Genomic DNA, 21,480 nt, shown 5'->3' with positions numbered 1-21,480 from the left:
GATTCAAAACCCCGTCAGCCGGTCCCGGTTCCATCGGAGTGTCCGACTTCTCGACGGCCAACGTAAGCGGCTGAGGGGGGTTTGGAATCGGCGAACACCTATGCGTCCCCGACTCACATTTACAAGGGGCGCGCCGCGGTAATCTGGAAAGTGCGTCAGCGTTCGCATGGCGCACTCCCTTCCGATGTTGAATTTGGAAGGAAAATTCCTGTAGCGTGTCCAACCAACGTGCCAACTGTCCGGATGGCTGGTCAATTTTAAGGGCATATTGCAAGGCCGCATGATCCGTACGCACAATAAAAGAACGACCGTAGAGGTATGGTCGAAATTGCCGTAGGAAAAAAACAACAGCCAATAGTTCTCTGCGAGTGACACAGTAGCGGGTTTCCGCAGGAGACAAGACTCGGCTACCATACGCCACGACACGCTCTACACCCCCTTTAGACTGTGATAACACCGCCCCAATACCTGTGTCACTCGCGTCCGTATCAAGAATGAAAGGGTGATCGAAATCGGGATAATCCAATGTTGGGGCCGTGGCCAATAGATCACGCAGACTCCGAAAGGCCGCCTCCTCCGGCTGTCCCCAAACAAACTTCCGTCCTTTACCCGTAAGGAGATGCAAGGGCCTCGCAATCGTCGCAAAACCCGGCACAAATCTTCGGTAATACGAGGCAAATCCCAAAAACCGCCGAACATCCCCCACGGTGGCCGGAGTCGGCCAATCCCGGACGCACGCCGTCTTTTCCGGATCCGTGGACACTCCCTCAGCACTCACAATGTGCCCCAAATAGCGGACGGACCGTTGCAGTAGGTGACATTTCTTTGGTTTGAATTTCAATTTGGCAGAACGCATCCTCGTGAACACTGTCTCCAGCCGCGTCAAATGTTCATCAAATGTGCGGCTGAAGACAATAATATCGTCCAAATATATAAGACACGTCTCCCACTGCAACCCCGTCAAAACGAGCTCCATCAATCTTTGAAATGTAGCAGGGGCCGCATTCAATCCCATCGGGAGACAGTTGAATTGAAATAACCCCTGCGGCGTACGGAATGCGGTTTTCTCCCGTGAGGACTCGTCAAGGGGAAGCTGCCAAAATCCCGAAGAGAGGTCCAGTGTGGAAAAGAACTTAGCCCCCGACAATGCGTCGAGGGAGTCATCCATACGCGGCAGGGGGTACGCATCTGCCACCGATATCTTATTCAATTTGCGGAAATCAACACAAAATCGCAATTTGCCATCCTTCTTCTTAACCAAGACGACTGGAGCGCCCCATGGGCTGTTAGATGGCGATATAATGTCCGCAGCCAACATGTCTTCCACTGCCCCCCGTACGTGTTCTCGCTCCGCAGGACTCATCCGATGCGAATTTAATCGAATAGGGGCAGCATCGCCCGTCTCAATGTGATGGTAAAGCAACGAAGTGCGGCCCAAATCCAAATCATCGGAGCTGAACACATCGGAATATGTCAACAACAATTTACGCAGCGCACCACGTTGCTCCATGGACAGGGAAGAATTTCCGTCACATAAATGAGCAACCCAACGATCATCCGAACTCCTTGGCTCGGAAACCCCAGCAACAACTCCCCGGCTATGTGGACAATCATGGGTCGCAAACGCCGTAGTGGCATGTGCCACAACCGTACCGGTCGGGACACGGACGTTTTCTCCCCCCGCATTAAGCACCTGTAAAAACGGTAATTGATCCGGCCGGACGATGGTCTGTGCCCCCACTAACGCCAACCCGGTTGTTATCGTGGCGGACGGTGACAACAAGACCCCTACTGCTCCTAGCCGATCAGGCAGGGGCTTCCGATACTGCAAGGGTATAAGCATCTGTGTACCAGGTGGGATGTCCACAGATGCGACGGACAGCGCCTGCACTTGTACGGCCGAAGCAGGTCGCCCCCAGGGCGACGGCAGAAACGAGATTTGACGGCCCCCCGGCAGTTCAATACAATTCTCATTGATTTTGATCAAAATGGGCATCTTAGCCAAAAAATCGGTGCCTAACAAACAAGGAACCGCCAAAGATCTCGATATCAACACAACACCCGAGGCCGACACATCCCCAATAGATATCTTAGCATCCACCTGACCCACGATACCCATGCTACCCCCGTTCGCAGCGACGCACGACCCATAAACCGGACGCACAGCCCCCGGCGGGATGCCCAACAGATGGAAAATGACATCCGAAATAATAGTCGCAGACGCGCCGGAGTCGACCAAAATGCGTACGTCCACCCCTTGTATAGACCCCGGTACAGTGGACGAGCCCGTAGCGGCCGCGACGACTCTCCGTGCCAACTTGCGCCACTGCGTGACCGAGCGACAAGGCCCCGTCGAAGGGCATGCTTTAACCACAACGTTAGGATGGCGCAACGACGGTGATGGGTGAGGTGTAAAGCCTTGCCGAGTGTCTGGTGCGTGCCGACATGCCTGTTTCGGAGGATCTTTAGCCGACTTGACCGGTGCCGAGGCCTCCTGCTGCGGCGGAGCCGGGAAGCGGGCCCAGCAGTCTCTGGCGTAGTGGCCCCTACGCCCGCAGCGGAAACATTCGGCCTCGTTGCGCCGAAGCGCAGGCCTCGCCTCTTGACGGCCCCGTTCTGGTAGCGCCGCGCGCGGTCTCAGCCCGCCGCGTCCCGTCCATGGAGCGGAGGCGGCCGTCAGTTGTTGAGGGCCCCGGTCATCCGGAACATAGACAGCCTGCGCAGGGTTCCACCCCAGCGCATCCCCTTCTTTGACGGGCCCCCCCGTCCACGCCGTCACTTGTTTCCAGCGACGGAGGTTGAATTGCGCATCGAGACACTTAGCAGCCGTCCGGGAAGTTAGCTTCTCATGCCCACACACAGGCATGGGGATCCCTAGATCCCGAGACAGCTCCAACATTTTCCCTAATATGAGAGGCTCGAGCAGGTCCTGTGGCGTCTCAGGATAAGCTGCCATGGCCAGCTCCAGCACCGCACCCCTGAACGCCACGGGCGACTCCTCTGGTGCTCGTTGTCGTTGAGCGAATCGCCGATGCGCATCATCTGGTGGCTCATAAGCATCGGCCATTTCTTGAAAAACACCACGTAAAGTTGCCTTCTTATCGGTCGTTATGGAACGGAAGAATCGGACAGATTCGTCGTCCAGGAGAGTCGGCAACACCTCCAAAGCCTCCGCATCGGTCCATCTTGCTGTGCGTACCGCCGCCAAGAAGCGGCAGGCGAACGCGCTCCAGTCCCCACCGACGGAAAATTCTTTAACCGTTGTAAGGTGGCGACTCCGACTCCTCTTCCCGCCGTCTTCCAATGGTGGTGGTTGTGATGGCAAATTCAAAATGGCGTCGGCCCGCGGCGTGGCCAAGATGGCGGTTTGGCGCCACGGAGCGCGCAAAATGGCGGCCTCTTGCCGCGTGGGCAATGGCGGCGGCAGGACAGGCAACGTGGCGGCCCGCGGAGCACCAATTGCATCATCCATCGTCCCTGGCGCGACGAGATGGCATAGATGCGCCAGGACGTCCTTAAGTGCCTCCAGTTGTACCGCCATCGCTTGCCATCGTTGATCCGCGTCTGATGATGTCGACGGACCCGCCACCGCGCCAACATCCTCCACTCCCGTTCCCGTGGTCGCCTCAGCCGGGCTCTCCTCCACCACCCCAACAGGATCCGTGGTTGGAGGGAGTTCGTCGTCGTCGGACGAAGAAGCCGATGCAGGCGCCGGATTAACTTTCTTCCTCACTTGTTTCGACATGCCGTTGCACTTCCGACACCAGTGTAATAAACGACTGGACCACGATGTCTGGCTCAGTGTCCTTTATTCGGTTCGTGCTGTACACCCACACGGCTGTCTTTACTCTGTAGCTTCTCCACGGTGCTGACTCCAATGTCGGCCCGATCCACAACAGCAGCCCCGCTGCTGTTTCTCTCACACAGCCCCCCTTGGCTGTACTCGCTGCAACTCCTCTCTCTCCACAGCTCTGACAGCCTCGTGCTGTCTCCCTCTCTCCCTCCGCAGCTCTGACAGCCTCGTGCTGTCTCTCTCTCTCTCCGCAGCTCCTCCTGGCAGCCACACCGCTGCCTCTAACACGCAGCCCTTCTGGCTGTCTCCTCTGCAGCTGCACACCACTCCGCAGCTTCCTCTTGTCTTCGGGGTTGGCTCCCGATGGCCGTCGGTGCCCCCCCTCTTCTCACTCGCCCGCGTGGCCTCACTCTTTTCCGCTCACACCCCGACTGACTTCCCCTTCCGGTTTACCCGCTTAAGGACCCGAACCTTCCACCCACGTCACATGACTCCACCCCCCGTGACGTCACATCCGGAAGGTCGCTTACGCCCGCATTACATAATTAATGCGAGTCGTAACGCTATCCCAACACGAGGCGATTACAAGCAGAATTCCATTCTGTGTCTCCCAATGTAAATTTAATTATTTTTGTAGCTCATCAGTCTGTTGGGAATTCCGGACCGATATTATCGAGCAGCTTTGCTCAAGCAACCTCTGGACCCGTTCCGACCCTCTGGGTGTCATCAGCGGAGTCGAGGCTTGCGGTAGCAATTTGGATTTGCGGAGACACAGCAGAGCCTCACCATTCTGGCGAATTGCCCGATGATGCTGGATGCAATTACCAGCGAAACGTCGTACTCAAATTGTAAATTGTTGTGGTTTCACGCTTCAACACACCGGTGGGCTAATGCAGTGAACTAATTGTCTTTTATCAACGTGACACTTTTTTTTACTAATTGGCCGTGTCGGGTGGTGGAGGGTTACGACACATTTATAAATAACGCGATCTAAACCCAAAAACGTTGATTATGAATAATATTGGTCGCGAAAGCCTACGTGTTAAACTGTAATCGCGTGTCAAAGACGCTGTAACAAAAAATATTTGGGTCGCACCAACTTCTTCCGGAATGAACGTACGTGCAAACTCCTTGTCCGCATATTTACACAATAAGTAGGTAATCAGCAGTCATTTTGTTCCAATAAAAAAACTGTGCCTCTTTTTTCTGCCCCATTATGTCTCTGCAAAGAAACAGATGGGGAAGGTGTCTCACCAACGCTGAGTCATGAGTATTAATTCAAGCCAGTGCTGTTCTATTTTAGAATTTATAAATATTAAGAGATGTTTTGTTCTTCGTGTAAATTAATCGTTTTTTTTTTCAAGCAGCCCTGACTCCCAGTTAGTTTTTTTTTTCATTCGAAATTCACATTTTAATGAAGAATTTCCTCTGGGTAAAAAAAAAATAGCGGTGGCGTGAGGTTTAATGGCATTCAACTGTGACCCTGGCAACCCGAGTTCAATTGCTGACCATGTCTCGCATCAGTTGGCGAGCGACATCCGAACCGGCTCTGGGTCCCCCCCCCTTCACCAACGTGCACTGACCAGAATGGGTCAAGTTTGGTCAGACAACCCCCTCCCATGACCAACCTGCCACGAGGAAGCATTCAAATGTCTGTCAATGAACATTGTTGTTTCATGATGAAATATTCCACCAAAAGTTCACTCGCAATAAAAACAATAATTACCGAGCGAAACAAAATTACAGTGGTGACATCCTTTAAAGGGCCATTTCGCGAAACATCACCGCATTTAAATGCATGTATATTTTAGCGTATATTGTTGACTGATGAATGCGTTGAGCAGTTGCTAAACGTGCCCCCTGCTGCACTGCTGGCAAAAGCAGTACCACAAAACAAAACATTTTAAGGTACAGGGGTTAATCTTCTTGGTTCTTTCGGTAAAGTCACGTAGAATTGACAGGCCTGTTCTCCACCTGAGGACGGCTGCTTGCGTTGTGGCCGAAACGTCGTGAGAATTATTTTATTATGTTTTATTTTTTTTTTATTTTATTATTTCAATTCTACGTGACTTTACCGAAAGAACCAAGCAAATGAATCCCTGCAGTCACGAAAGCTTTAAATCGAAAGGTGCAGGGGTTGTTCCTGCCCATCAAGCCATGTGGATCACACCTGATGCACGAGTAACACTATACACTGCTTTTTTATTTGACCAGGTAAGGCCCACTGAACTATATGGCTTTTTTCAGAAGCGACCTGGCCACAAATGATAGCTCAACAAAGCGGACCTATCGTGTGTAAATTTGAAACGGCCAAATGCAGTACTCTGAACGCAAGTTGATTCTAAATGCGGGGGGGGGGGGGAAACGGAGAACTCGGCAGAAAAATCAACGCGACCGCCTCGAGAGAGAGAGACGCGTCAACTCCATTTCCTAAAGACGACTCACGCCGTGCGGGGGGAACTTGGAACCTCGTGCGACGGGACGTCTCGTCGTCCCTCGCATTTGCTTGCTGCCGGCGGGATGGCGGAACGTTCAATTCCGCGTTCGACGATTGCCCTTGAGCGGCTCTCCAAACTCCAGCCAGCCCTCGTTAATGTTGCTGTTTCCAACACGACGGCGGAAGAAGACTACGTTTTATAATCTTCTTGTGTCGTGTGACACGGCGGGCATGCCGCACGACCCCTGACCCACGGTGGCATGACCCCTGAGCCACTGGCAGAATGGACACGTGATCACATCATGAGATAGCCATCGAACAAAGACGGTCACCACATCGCGTGGTTTCAGATGCGACTTCTGTCGCTCGCCATCGAACAAAGACGGGCAATGCATCGCGTGCTTTTCAGATGTGCTTCTGTGGCCGTCTGGAACGTTCTCGGTATTAGGAAGACACTGGAGATTTGCACTCTAAATCATCTATTCAAAACGTATTTCTTTCAAACTGCTTTTTATGTTTAGTTTGTTGTCCTTCCCCCGCACCTCAGATTAACACGGTTGGCTACGTATGGTGCGAAAGAAGTTCAACGTACGTACATGAGATCCTTGCTTCATCACACCTGCTATTTATAATGATGGTGCACCTATTATTTCCCAGGTGGAACTCTGTCCGAGTTTACGTGCCACTGAGCAATCGAAGGGAGGTTTATGTAACGCCCCTGACAGTGTCCCATCGATCACGATACTTGCACGTTTTGAGACATGAATGCGTGTGCCGTCATGGGGAGTTTTGTGTTTGTTGTCACTCAGGTCCGGTCGTGACGTTTTGAGATGTTCGTTTTCGGTTTTATGAAAGCAGCAAACTAAAGGTTGCATCGCGTTTTACATCAAGTTAGAATTGCCGTATTCTCCAGATTATAAGATGCAGTTTAATTTCCCTGTCTTTCATGCCAAAATGTCAGGGTGCGTCTTGCATAATTTATTCGACGTCGGTGTATGTGACCGGATTTTTACAACTTTTGTGATACCCGGCACACGTTTGGGACGCGTATTACCATACTCTTAGTTCTTTCGGTAAAGTCACGTAGGTAAAAAAATTAAATTAAAATTAATAAAATAAAACAATAAAATAACGACGTTTCGGAGGAAACACAAGCTTCCGTCTTCAGGTGAAACTGTCACAGCAAAATATCTGTATCAAAAATATCTGTATCAAGATACAAATATCTGTATCAAGATACAGATATTTTGCTGTGACAGTTTCACCTGAAGACGGAAGCTTGTGTTGCCTCCGAAACGTCGTGATTTTATTGTTTTATTTTATTAATTTTAATTAATTTTTTTACCTACGTGACTTTACCGAAAGAACTAAGAGTATGAATCCTTGCAGTCACGAAAGCTTCAAATCTAGAATGCTTATTACCTTCTGGAATTTCTTATAATCCGGAGAACGCTCTATCAATTATTTACAGCCCTTCATCGATCCGTTGCTGAATGAGGGGCTACCCACGCTGTTTCCGTTGTAGGGGTTTGTCAACCCATACTTCATACTGGGCAGCGTGGGTTGGGCGAAGGTGGCGGAGATCAGTACCGGCTCAGATATCACTCGCCAACGATGTCAGCCGTGGCCGGGAATGGAAGTGAGGTCTCCTACGTGTTCACAGCGCAGGGCACGAACCATTGACCTCCGCTCCCCTCCCTCTAAAAAATGTTGTGATTCGGAACTAACACGTTGACTTGACTTTTGTGTTTGTTGATTTTTGCGCTGTCAACGTTGCATTTGGCTGATTTTATTGTTATTTTTTTCTGACGAAGAATGTTATGTCTCTGGTCTGTGCAGGCTGATCTAGACCCGTAAACATCCAGCAAAAACCTCATCATGGAACACAGACTCGCCTTCCTCAATTTCATCATACTCATCAGCAAGGTATGGTCCACATTTCATTTCTTACGAGCGTGACTGAGTGGTTTACCAGAGTGACCTACGTACATTTTTCATCGGTAATATTTTGGATCTTTCGGTAAAGAACCAAAGAGTATGGATCCTTGCAGTCACGAAAACTTCAAATCTAGAATAGTTTTTTTGAGTAAACATTTTTTTTAAATTTCCAACTGCGCTCTCGGCATCGTGTCATGAGATCGAGTTTAGTTTATTTATTTTTTCTCACCCGTGGTAGTAGTGCCCATTGGGTCAAAGGGTTGTTTTGTTCAAGGGGAGACGCCTCCCCCGAATGGGGCAGCGGTGGACAGGGGTACAAGGGAAAGTTGGGGAGAACGCAACATTGAAAACCAGAAACTATTACGGCGGACAATTTGAAAAGTAAAACCCACCGCAGCAGCAGCAGGCACCTTAAAACGTAAAACCGCCCAAGCCTGGCCGTGTCGATCTCTGGGGGCTTTTTGCTTGTGGAATGTTCGGCTCCCCCACACCCCCCCCCCCCCCCTTCTTGTTTTGTAATCGGTGCTGTGTACCGGGCAAACCGTTGAGTTGAGCTAAATACAAACAATTTCAACAGCCAGAAGAAGAATCCATTCGGAAAGCCACAGAGATGTGCTGCACCTCAGGTGGCAAGTGGCCTTGTTGTCATGGACACGGGAGGCATCTCGTTCAACTCATCTGATATGAGAAATGTTGCATCGCAGTCAAAGCGAAACGTCGTACTCAAATTGTACGCTTGGATTTACTCTCCAACTCACCAATGGACTAAAGAAATAACAGATTGGCACGTTTCGTTTACGTGACAAACCTTACTTACATTTATGCTCACGCCATCTAACCCAAAAACCTTTATTATGAATAATATCGGTCGCGAAAGCCTACGTGTTAAACACATTATTTTAATTATCAGAGAAAACTAATATCTTGAATTAAAATTTACGTCGGTTTTTTTGGACGTTTAAACATTGGTTAGTGGACTGAGACCATCGCCTCACTGCAAATGGATAGCCCAGATTATTCACAGATGGCTGAAACAATTTGGCTTCAAACTCGGGGTATCAGCGACGCTGGCTCGGGTGTTATTAGAACTCCAAGCGACCCGGCCACACTGCTACTGATATGAATTATGATCGTGTTTCGAAATGGCGAACAAAGTTGAAACGAGGCACAATCGCAGTGGGGACCCCCTACTCTAGAACAATCCTAAAAGCCACAGTCTTAGGAATTGGTCCCCTCAAATATGAATCCACACCAGAGGTGATTTGGTTTCACAAACAGGGAAGGGTTCTGTCTAAAGTTATCTATTGCTCTAATTATCGTGCTGATCACTTCGATGTATATGTCAATATTAACTAATAAGGAAATATTTTTTCTCACGTAGAGTATGACGCTAAATTGAAAGAAAAAGCAATCAAAGTAGGATCATATTAACTCGTTTATCAGTTTAACACGCAGGCTTTCGTGACCAATATCATCCATAATGTACTCAGATTGTAAATGTTGTGGCTTGGTTCTCCAACACACCGGTGTGCTGTACTAGTAACGAATTGGCTGTGTCGGGTGGTGGCGGGTTTAACGACACATTTATTTTACGCGATCTAACCCAAAAAAAACTATATTATTGATTACTTGTGTATATTGCCAAACACACACATACCGGTCGGGACTATTTACAAAAGCAAAAACAGTCATGGAAAAGCACAAAAAAAAGAAAATGGCGCCCATGCCGTCGGCTTCAACTTTGTAATTCCTCGTTGCGATGAATCCCAGTCCGCTGTCCAACCGCGTTTATTAAAACCACAAATAAGAGCGACAAACGGGGGACTCCTTCGGGGAGTGGAGGTGCGGCAGTTTCTCACGTCCGTATCGTCACGCATCCGTTTTTTTCTTAATGAACGCAGGGAAACGTGTGTGTGTGCGTGTTATCGACCCGGGTTCGATTCCCGCTCACGGCCAACACCAGTGACGATTATCTGAACCGGTCCCGGGCTTCCCCTAGGTCGACTCTGCCTCAAATTAATACCTGGTGCGATGTGTAAACATTGCCACTAGGGAGACAAAGGCGGTCGGGCGTGGTGCTGGCCACCCACCCCCTCGTGTACCGTTCCGGCCTTCATAGGTGCTCGCTAACAGCACTTGCCCCTACAGTCTATTAAGGCTATACGGGGGATCTTTGTGTTATCGACCCAGGTTTGATTCCCGCTCACGGCCAACACCAGTGACGATTATCTGAACCGGTCCCGGGCCTCCCCTAGGTCGACTCAGCCTCAAATGAATACCTGGTGCGATGTGTAAACATTGCCACTAGGGAGACAAAGGCGGTCGGGCGTGGTGCTGGCCACCCAACCCCTCTTGTACCGTTCCGGCCTTCATAGGTGCTCGCTAACAGCACTTGCCCCTACAGTCTGTTAAGGCTATACAGGGGATCTTTGTCTTTGTTAAGGGTTTTTTAAATTATTGAAAATAAATCTCATTAATACAGAGGAAGGTGCTAATTTGGACGCAAGTTGCACGTTTGGCTTTGTTTAGGAATGCCCGACGCTGCTCGGCATCGCGCTCCGACGTGTGGCCGTGATTATTGTGTCGTCTTTGTCGTTGTCGTTGTTGTCATCTCTGTGGTTGTTATCCTTGTTGTTGTTATTGTTGTCGTTGTTGCATGTTATTTTTGTTGTTACGGTTTGTTGATCATTTTGACGAGCGATGCCCTGTGTTCCTGAGTCTACAAGAGGCAAGGGTAGCGCAGCCGACAAACGTAATTCTCAGTGGAATTGTAAACGAACAAAAAAAAAGTTTGACCGTAAATATAGGAAACCCTGAACCGCATTCTGCTTAGAAATGAGTTTACCCATGATGCTCCACAGTAACGTGTGATGAGTTAAATTTCGATTTAAAGCTTTCGTGACCGCAGGGATTCATCTTCTTGGTTCTTTCGGTAAAGTCACGTAGAAGGGAAATAATAATTCTCACGACGTTTCGGCCACAACACAAGCAGCCGTCCTCAGGTGAAGAACAGGTCTGTCGAGAAGACAGAGTTTATATACAATTTCGATTTTATATATGTGCACTTTTTATTTTTAAGACGGTGTTAATGACCAATGTGTTGAGTGTATTTTTTATTTTAAAAAAATTGCCGTACACTATTGCTTCTTGCGTTGTATTTTAAAGTGGAATATTCTCGCCAACAACGGCATTTGTTGAACAAAACCTGACTGCTGCTGATGAGACACAGAAGGTCAAAACCAGCCAGGAGTTGTTATCGCCTTCACAAATGCTGCTGGACAATGTGGGTCTGGATAAACAAGAGTTCTGCTTGCATGTGTCTTTATTAAAACTTCTGTCCAGCTTATAAGCGTATCGCGAGTTTAAATTACTTAAAGCCGCCTCCACCCACCCATGCCGCCCCACGTCAGATAATTTTGCATGGGAGTTTTTGCCACTAGCCCCATACGCGTACGCATGCCGCCGCCTTACCAAGCAGACATACGTAATCTTACCACGGACACGTTATGTTACCACATACACACATAATCTTAACACGGACAAACGTAATCTTACCAGGATACAAATAATCTTACTCCAGACACGTAATCTTACCACAAACACACACAATCTTATCACAGACACACATAATCTTATCACAGACACACACAATCATACCACAAACACACAATCTTACCACAGACTTACTTAATCTTACCACAGACACACACAATCTTTCCACAGACACACACACAATCTTACCACAGACACACACACAATCGTACCACAGACACACACAATCTTACCACAGACACACAATCTTACCACAGACACACAATCTTACCACAGACACACACAATCTTACCACAGACACACACACAATCGTACCACTCATCGTAACCGTGACACCAAATTGACCGAATAGGGAATCATCGTTCCGGGCGGCCGTCTCTCCATTAAACTTATATATTCCATCACGGTCCTGAAGATCTTCCGATCTCCAACTGCTCAGCACTCCCAGGTCTTTTGGTGATCCGGGCTCTTGTTAGCATGGCACCATAGCCGTGGAACGCCTTGCCACTTGAAATCAGGGCAATCGGAGTCAGTAGATGTATTTAAGTCTGGATTTGAAGCTTTCGTGACTGCAAGGATTCATACTCTTAGATATTTTCGGTAAAGTCACGTAGGTAAAAAATTAAATTAAAAGTTAATAAAAGTAATAATGGAAATATAATAAAATAAAAAATAATTTTAGCTGTGACGGTCCCACCTGATGACGGAGACTTGTGTTGCCTCCGAAAACGTCGTGATTTATTATTTTCTTTTATTTCCATTATTACTTTTATTGACTTTTAATTTTATTTTTTACCTACGTGACTTTTCCGAAAAAACCTAAGAGTACGTATTTAAGTCTGCTTTGAAAGCCCGTCTTTTTTAAAGTGACCTTCCCTCTTTAGTTTGGCCGGTTGCCCTGGTTCTGTTTTTTTTGTTTCCTGCTTTTCGTGCATTGCGCATTGGGATCCTAGGATGGAATGCTGCATGACACATTTTAATTATTATTTAGAGACGTCAATGAAAGCTACAGGCAGACGGACACTTGGCCGAGAGGTAGTGGCGGTGACGTGAACGGCGACAGTCTGAAGGCTGTGATAGCTCTGCTCACTCGTGTGTGTGTGTGTGCGTGGGGGGGTTTGTTTTTGTTAACTTACAGATTCGAATCTTTTTGTCAATCGGTGCTGCCCTCTTACAAGGGTCACAGCTGGGGGAAGGGGAGGGTCAGGGGACGGGGGGAGGGGAATGGAAAATAAGTGAAAGTGGTTTCACGATGAGCACGGCATCGTGATTCTCTCCCATTCGGGGTGGCTCTGAGCCATTGGTGGAAATTCCACGTTCCACTCCCTCACTTACTAACCGACTCACTCATCCACCAACACACTCACTCACTGACCGACTCACTCATCCACCAACTCACTCACTGACCGACTGACTCACTCATCTACCAACTCACTCACTCACCGAATCACTCATCCACTACAGGTGAATCACTTCCCTTTCGGCGTCTTCCCTCGCACTGCTCGACTTTGGAGTTGCCTCCCACCGCTGTCTCTTATCTATCACACCTTTAAGAGTGCTGGCTATCGCTGGCCACTCGGTGCCCTGGGCCTCTGGGCCTGTGCTCGGCAACCGTGGTGTAATAAATTCAAGATACTGCCGAGCATTAAACACAGTGCTTGCGACACCGCAGATCCTCATATCAGCTGTGCTTGCGAGCGTGACAGATGCCCTCTATTCGGATGCACAAGCCCACACTTAGGATGTGTCCGTGAAAGCAATTTGCATGTCCACACCTGTGCATTCATCCGCCAACTCTAATGCGCGCGAAACTCCACTATACGGCAGCAAGTTCATACATTCTCACGTGCGCCCGAAGGAACTGTGTTGTTCAGCAATCTTCCATTCTTGTACCCAGCGTCGGCACGGGATGTCATCTCACCTCGGCAAAAATTCGGCACCAAAATGTTCTCCCGTTTGGTCCCGGTGACGCCCATTGACGTGACTGCACGTGCCTCCGACTGTCTCCCCTCTCGGCCTTTTCCGACCCTGTACGTCACACCACCACTGCTGCCACCATCACCAAAGACAAAAACATCCCTCGTGTAGCCTTCATAAACTGTTGGGGCAAGCGCTGTTAGCGAGTTGCACCTATGAAGGCCGGCACGGCACACGAGCGGGGTGGGTGGCCAGCACCACGGTCGGCTGTCTTTGTCTCCCAAGTGGCGATGTTTACACACCGTACCAGGTACTCATTTGAGGCTGAGTCGACCGAAGGAAGGGCTCAAGATCAGGTTCAGATAATTATCTGAACCGGTGACGATTATAATCGCCGCTGGTTTTGGCCGTGAGTGGGAATCAGATCAGACTGGGGTTGCCGGATTCGTTTGTATTTAGTTTGTTGTCCTTCCCCCACACCTCTGATTATCACGGTTGGCTACGTACCGTGCTAATGAAGTTCAACGTACATACATCTGAATCGGTCCTGAACCAACATACTTACACGTATAACACAGCGCGCTAACCGTTACGCTACCGCTCTCCCCACCATCACCACCACCACCACATCTACCTGCCCCATCCTCACCCGTGCTTTCTTTCTGCACAACCTGCCCGGATTGCTCGCGAACGACGCAGTGGCCACCGGGCTCGGAGGCCCTGAACGGGAGCCGGCTGGCGACGCCGCCGGCGGTGGCGGTCGTGCCAGAGGAGGAGACGGAGGCGGCGATGGCGATGGTGCCCGTGGGCGAGGAGCAGTACATCGTGAAGGCGCAGTACGAGTGCTACATGAAGATCCTGCGTGACCCTCCCTACAACGGCAGCGGTGAGCGACGTGGGGTTGTTTTTTCGTTGAACTTTTTTTGGAGGTGCGTGTGTGCGTGGTAGTGCAGCGGTTAGCGCTACTCTGCGCTAAGAACCTGGCGAGCCGAGTTCGACTCCCGCTCACGGCCAACATCGGTGACGATTATCTGAACCGGTCCTGGGCCTCCCCTAGGTCGACTCAGCCTCAATTGAGTGTTTGGTGCTGTGCGTAAAAATATCGCCACTGGGGAAACAAATGCGGCCGGGTGTGGTGCTGGCCACCCACCCCCTCGTGTGCCGTGCCGGCCTTCATTGGTGCTCGCTAACAGCACTTGCCTCAACAGTTTGTTAAGGCTATATGGGGGATATTTGTCTTTGTCTATATATAAGTACAGTATTCCCTCGCGAACTTGCTCTCCGCGATGTTTGGCCATCCGCAAGTCGCATCTGGAACTCTACACGACTGCATCGAGAGAGAGAGAGACAAAGTGATGAGCGAGAAAGCGTATTTACATATTATTGTTAAGGTTATTCATTCAGTTTTTCGTCGGCCAAATATCATTCTCCGCGAAATTTGATATTCACGGGCATCTCCGGCACGTGTCCCTCGCGAATAACGAAGGGAAACGCTGTTATCTCGATGGATGCTGCCTCGGTTGTAATGGGATAGAGGAAAACTCGCTGGATTTGCATCACGGGAGGTCGGTGAAACAAAAGGAACGTTGATTGCAAGCCCCCACCCAGCCCACGCACCTCTGCCCGCATCTCGGCAGTGTGTAAATGGGCAACACTGGAATTTAAAGTCGATTGGCAGGTCGCGTGGTGGTGGGGAGTATATTGTGGGCGCTCCCACCTCTTCCAAGACGCTTGGCCGGCGCCGTGGAAGAGTAGGCCTCTTGGAGGGGGCTCTCAAGAGCTCCCTCGAGTGGAGGCTCATTTGCAGAGCCGGCCCAGCCACTAAGCGACCCTTGCAATTGCAAAGGGCCCCGTGGCCAGCAGAGGGCCCCCTAGAGTCACTGCTAGCTAGTGGGTGAATAAAATCATACATCAAAGGGGCCTCCAACCAAATTTTGCTTAGGGCCCCCAAAGGTCTAGGGCCGGTTCTGCTCATTTGAGGAAACGAGAGTATACAGGGGCGCCACGGTTCCGAGATGTTAACTGGCTCGCCTGGTGTATACAGGAGGTCGTGGGTTCGATCACGACCGTGACGCCTGCTGCATGTGTTCTCTCTCTCACTCTCCCTGTGTTTTTCTCCGGATCCTCCGTTTTTTCCCTCCACAATTAGAAACAAGCGCTTCGAGTGTTTGGCTGCTATACATTTCCACGTGATGAAACGACACTTCGTTGAGCTTACTCATTGGTTCTTTCGGTAAAGTCACGTAGAAATAAAATAAAAAATAGAATACCACGTTTCGATTGCAACACAAGTAACCGTCATCAGGTATGAATGAATGAGAAAACGAACCTAGTAAACTTAGAAATGTAATGCAATGCAACACAGAAAGTCGGCTAACACAACAGTTAACACTTTACCTGGTTGATTACGTTCTTCCAAAGATTGCTAAATTTGAAGTTAAGTGTGAGAGAGAGACAAGCACAGACACGGAGAGAGACACATGCACAGAGAGAGAGAAACACAGAGAGAGACAAACACAGAGAGAGAGACACACACATGGGGGAGAGACACATAGAGAGACACACAAGCAGACAGAGACACACAGAGAGAGACAAACACAGAGAGAGAGACACACACATGGGGGAGAGACACATAGAGAGACACACAAGCAGACAGAGACACAGAGATAGACACACAGAGACACACAGAGAGACACACACATAGACACACACAGAAACAACGACTCTGTGACGAGGCATTAAATATAGAGAGAGAGGGGTGGGGGGCAGAGAAATTAGCAGAGGTGGGACAAAGTCATTGTTATGCAAGTCCAAGTCGAGTCGCAAGTCATCAAATTCATGACTCGAGTCTGACTCGAGTCCAAGTCACATGACTCGAGTCCACATCTCATAGGTGGGACAAAGTCATTGTTATGCAAGTCCAAGTCGAGTCGCAAGTCATCAAATTCATGACTCGAGTCTGACTCGAGTCCAAGTCACATGACTCGAGTCCACATCTCATAGGTGGGACAAAGTCATTGTTATGCAAGTCCAAGTCGAGTCGCAAGTCATCAAATTCATGACTCGAGTCTGACTCGAGTCCAAGTCACATGACTCGAGTCCACACCTCTGGAAATTAGCATGTCGTTGAGCTTATCATTTGCGGCCAGGTCGCTTCCGACAAAAAGCTATAAAGCTTAGTGGGCCTTACCTGGTAAAATGAATGTAGTTTAAGTTTAGTTTACATGGTGAAGCTGGGGTTGCCAACCATCTTGGATTTTCACGGAATTTTCCTCTTGTTGAGGAAGCTACTGTCCCGGGAAATCCGTATATCTTCCCGAGACATTAAAAGTCGCGATAATTGTCACTTGCGAAATACACGTAATAATCATAAATATAACATTAATACACCATTCTAGACGATGCATTAACATGTAGCTCTTTCCTATTCCGGATCTGTGAGATCATTCTGCTTCTTGCCGTGATATGTCCCTGTTTTCAGTACCTCGGAGGTGGCAACCCTAGGCCAAACCCCCCCACACAAACAACAATGAAGCAAACACTCACACAATTGTAACAGTCATAACACTACTCTTTGGTTTTTTCGGTAAAGTCACGTAGGTAACACCTGATGAAGGAAGCTTGTGTTGCCTCCGAAACGTCGTGATTTAATTTAGTTGTTTTCATTTATTTTATTGTATTGATTGTTTTACCTACGTGACTTTACCGAACAAAACAAAGAGTATGAATCCTTGCAGTCACGAAAGCTTCAAATCTAGAAGTCATAACACTACTTTACATACGTCCAGCTACATTCGACATGACGCAGTATAAAAAATACACACCGTGCAACATTCGTTGTTCATCAAGAACGTTATGCCTGTCACGAGGACACTTGTAAAGGAACTTCATATTGTCTTATTATTTATTCAGAGCCGGAGGGACATTTTGGGTATGGTTTTTTTTGTACATCCGCGTTAACAACCAGCCACGTGTTAACACATCATCGTGAAACTTACTTTCGGGAGAAAAAAAAATTGCAGTCACGCCACCTTGGGCTCAGTGAGGTGGATTCCACAACATCAGAAAAAAATGCATCTGCAATCGATTTAGACGTATTCGGGGAAGAATTACTTATTTATTTGCTTGCCTTTCCTGCAGTAACTTATTTATATGCAAAATACACTTTGAAACGTTCATTCGGTAGCAGAGCTTCCATCTCTTGCCTCTCAATGAGTCATTCTAAATTCCCCTTCAATTATACAATTCAGAATCAGAATCTCTATCCTGGATACATCTTATGAACTATGACGCTCTTTTTTTCCCACAGATGTTCAGTAGGGGGCACGGGGATTAGACAGTTAGGACAGACAAGAACCGATACAACAAAAAGCAGCGATAGGAATGCAAAGTACAAGATATTTCATGCACGGCATCGTGGATAAAATAATAGATGGGAAGTTGGAATGGGTTGGGATGCTTGTGTAGGATTGAGGAAAGAGAGGAATAGCTTACAGAGACGGTCATTGGACTGGCACCCAGAGATCAGTTACCAACAAAAAGGAGAAGACCTAAAGCCATCGATTCTTTTTTTGGGGCTCAGCCATTGAACAAAGACGGTCACTGCATCGCGTGGCGCTTTCAGATGCGCTTCTGCGGCCGTCTGGAACGCTCTTCCTTCCGATATCAGGAGGCCACTGGGAGCTATGCACTTTTATACTGGTAGGAACCTCCTGGTTACACCAGCCCACAGGGGATTATTGTGTCCGTCTGTCGTGCAGGGAGGGGCTGGGTGGTTGGGGAAGGGCTGGGTGGGGAGGGGCTGGGTGGGGAGGGGCTGGGTGGGCAGGGTGGGGAGGGGCTGGGTGGGGAGGGTGGGGCTGGGTGGGGAGGGTGGGGCTGGGTGGGAGGGGTGGGGCTGGGTGGGGAGGGGCTGGTCACCCCGTGGTGCCCTTATAAAACTCAACGTTTAACCTACTCACGCCGGCTTGTGCCCGCCCTCACAGTCGGGCATATTTGCGGAATACACCACGCCGCCGTTGACTCTGGCCATTGACCGAGCAACCCAACGTTCCTACCAGCTCCCTCCGCAGGAATGCGTTATCATCGAGATTGAAAACTCATTTCTTGAGAACTGCTTTTGTTTTTAGTGTGTCGTCCTTTCCCCGTATCTCTGATTAGCACGGTTGGCTACATACAATGCTAAATAAGTTTAACACATATACAGTATATACATACAGAAGACAGAGAGTACGAGGTGCCGTGGTATCAGTAGCATTGACTCTGATGACCTCTTGACCTTTATTGTTCGACTTGTCTCCCTTGATAAATATTAGCGGTTGAACGATGCATTGATTTCGTTGATCAATATTGATCCTTAAGCTCACGATAAACGCATCGGAAACCTCCCGTGTAAGAATCGATGTTTGCTGATTCGTATGTGTGGGTAATAATAGGCATGGCTACGGCATATGTCAGTAACTTTTAGTGCAATTCACAGCTGAGGGTGAGGGGATGTAGCGGCGTGGGGGGGGGGGGAAATCGATAAAATCACGCGCGGCATTAGTTGAAAATAAGAAAGATAAAAAAAGTGCCTCGATCTTGACGCGACTTTACGAGCGTCGTTCAAACTCGGGCAATCCGCGACCTCCGTGCCGGAATCGCGACCGTACTAATGGGGTTCGTATGCTTATACTCTTAGTTCTTTCGGTAAAGTGAAGTAGGTAAAAAATGAAATTAATAAAAAAAATAATCACGACGTTTCGGAGGCAAAACGTCGTGATTTATTTTATTTTATTTTTATTAATTTTATTTTCATTTTTTACCTACGTGACTTTACCGAAAGAACTAAGAGTATGAATCCTTGCAGTCACGAAAGCTTCAAATTTAGAATTCGTATGCTTAACCCTCCCAGCCATTACAATTGTTGTTGTTCTTGTTGTTAAAATCAAACCCAATCGTCAGTGACTGGCATCAGGGGCAAATCATCGAATCGCGAGTGCTTTGGCGCGAGTTGCTCGCACCGATTAATGCCGCAACGTTTCAGTTACGTCATTGAGCATGTGTGCACTTTGAGGCCATTGGAGGGGGATTGGGGTTGAGGCGCTATTACTTTCTTTCCATTTCCTTGGAAGCCTCAAAATTGTTTCCACGAACCCCCTATCAGCGCACAGAAGGGATGACTGCTACCACCTGGGGCGAGGCTTTGTTTAAATCGTCACAAGAGAGAACATTGACGGTCCATTTGTTAGTCAGCTGCCGGATGAAGACCTCCCCCCGCGCGGCGTTGTTGGACCGTACTTCACAGTCGCCGCGCAGCGTGCGGGGTTGGTGAATGGAGGGCTGCCCAACAACGTTGGGTCCTGACGTCGCTCACCGCTGATGTTAGCCGTGGCCACGGGGGGGTGGGGGAGGAATCGAATGGACTGTTTTTCGTAGCGGCATCTGATTCCGGGACGTTTGGCCGATGTATTTTTATTTTGTTGTTGTTGAGTATTTTTCCACATGGGCAGGAAGCAACAGGGTCGAACGAAAACCCACCCGCGTGCTGGGATGACACTCAAACCCCCCGCAAATGTAAAGGTAGCGTTGCTACAAAACATACTTGCTGCACTGCCTTCTTCTTTACAGGCACCAACAACAACACTGCTCCCGAGTTGGTCACCATCCAGCCTCCTAGTTTACAAGATTAGTTCATCATATTCATTATGACCAGCAGGAATTGATTATCTACTCATCCTACCAGTAGTTTGAATTGTCTCCATTAAAGGCCACAGTTAGATTCAGTGTTAAATTCCCATCAGACACGTTTTTACTTTCTCACTTGGACTGTTTCGTGCTGTTGTTGTCTCTCACATTTCTGTTCACTCCATTAGCCTCAACGCTACATGAGCGATATAATTCACGTTTTAAAAAAATTCACTGGACTTGGTCACGAATCGACTTTTTCTGCACAAGCGCGTTCCAGTGTCTGTTCAATGAGCGCGAGAACGGACCGTTAGTGAGTGGGAAGCCCAGCGAACCACGGTTTATTTTCACGTTTTTTTTCTAACTGAAGTTTTTATGCAACAACTCACTCGCGGGCCCCCCGCGCTGTTCCATGCTGGAGGATCTCCCGTCGCGAAAGAAGGCGACCGCGGCGACGAAACTTGAGCCGTCTACCGGAAGGGATTGGGGGGGGGTTGAGAATTAAAGGGACGGATCGAAGGGGGTTCTGGGTCCCCTGTCCCAACAGGTGGGGCTGTTAAAACGGGTGGTGAGGTGGCGGCATTTTGTCCATGAAGCCATCCAGATATGCAAACATAGACGTAACTTCAACCGAGATGATGGATTCAAATTGAGCAATCATTGTAAGGATGTAATTAACCAAATTAAACTTTTGCTGCTGTGCAGTTTACTACGAAACAACCAGTTTATATTTAATTTTCATAAACATATCCATATTTCCAGTATGTTACCCCCAGTTTCACACACTACCATCACCATTACCACACGCTGTTTTTTGGTCTTTTTTAGCTTGTCCGTCTCCAATTCACCCCATCGGCAGCGTAACAAAAGGCTGCGTAATCCTTGCTTGCTCATCTACTTCCACCATCTGCATCACAAAGCTTCAGTGACTATATAATTCCTCGTCACAGCCATCTTTGAGACATACCTAAGCGGTTGTGCTTTCGACTACGTTGTCCCCACCTGAAGAAGGACGCTTGTGTTGTGCCCAAAACGTCGTGATTTAATTTAGTTGTTTTCATTGTAAAAATGTTTTACCTACGTGACTTTACCGAAAAAAACAAAGAATATGACGTTACATTCTAGATTTGAAGCTTTCGTGACTGCAAGGATTCATATTCTTAGGTTTTTTCGGTAA

At 48.5% G+C, this 21,480-nt stretch overlaps 1 protein-coding gene across 4 annotated transcripts in view; it reads left to right on the top strand.

The window, feature by feature from the left end:
• Positions 1–21,480, top strand: part of LOC144724628 (calcitonin gene-related peptide type 1 receptor-like) — a 153,840-nt gene that overhangs the window by 79,195 nt on the left and 53,165 nt on the right. For all 4 annotated transcript variants that reach the window (XM_078603907.1, XM_078603908.1, XM_078603909.1 and 1 more), the window contains exons 2-3: positions 8,070–8,156; positions 14,337–14,523. In XM_078603907.1, the coding sequence (XP_078460033.1) occupies positions 8,109–8,156; positions 14,337–14,523 (235 nt within the window). In that variant the 5' untranslated portion in view covers positions 8,070–8,108. The remainder of the gene's footprint in view (positions 1–8,069; positions 8,157–14,336; positions 14,524–21,480) is intronic.

This window comes from Lampetra planeri, chromosome 21 (genome assembly GCF_965212315.1).
Source record: "Lampetra planeri chromosome 21, kcLamPlan1.2.h2, whole genome shotgun sequence".
Classification (NCBI taxonomy): domain Eukaryota; kingdom Metazoa; phylum Chordata; class Hyperoartia; order Petromyzontiformes; family Petromyzontidae; genus Lampetra; species Lampetra planeri.
This window is presented reverse-complemented; position numbering and strand designations above follow the sequence as displayed.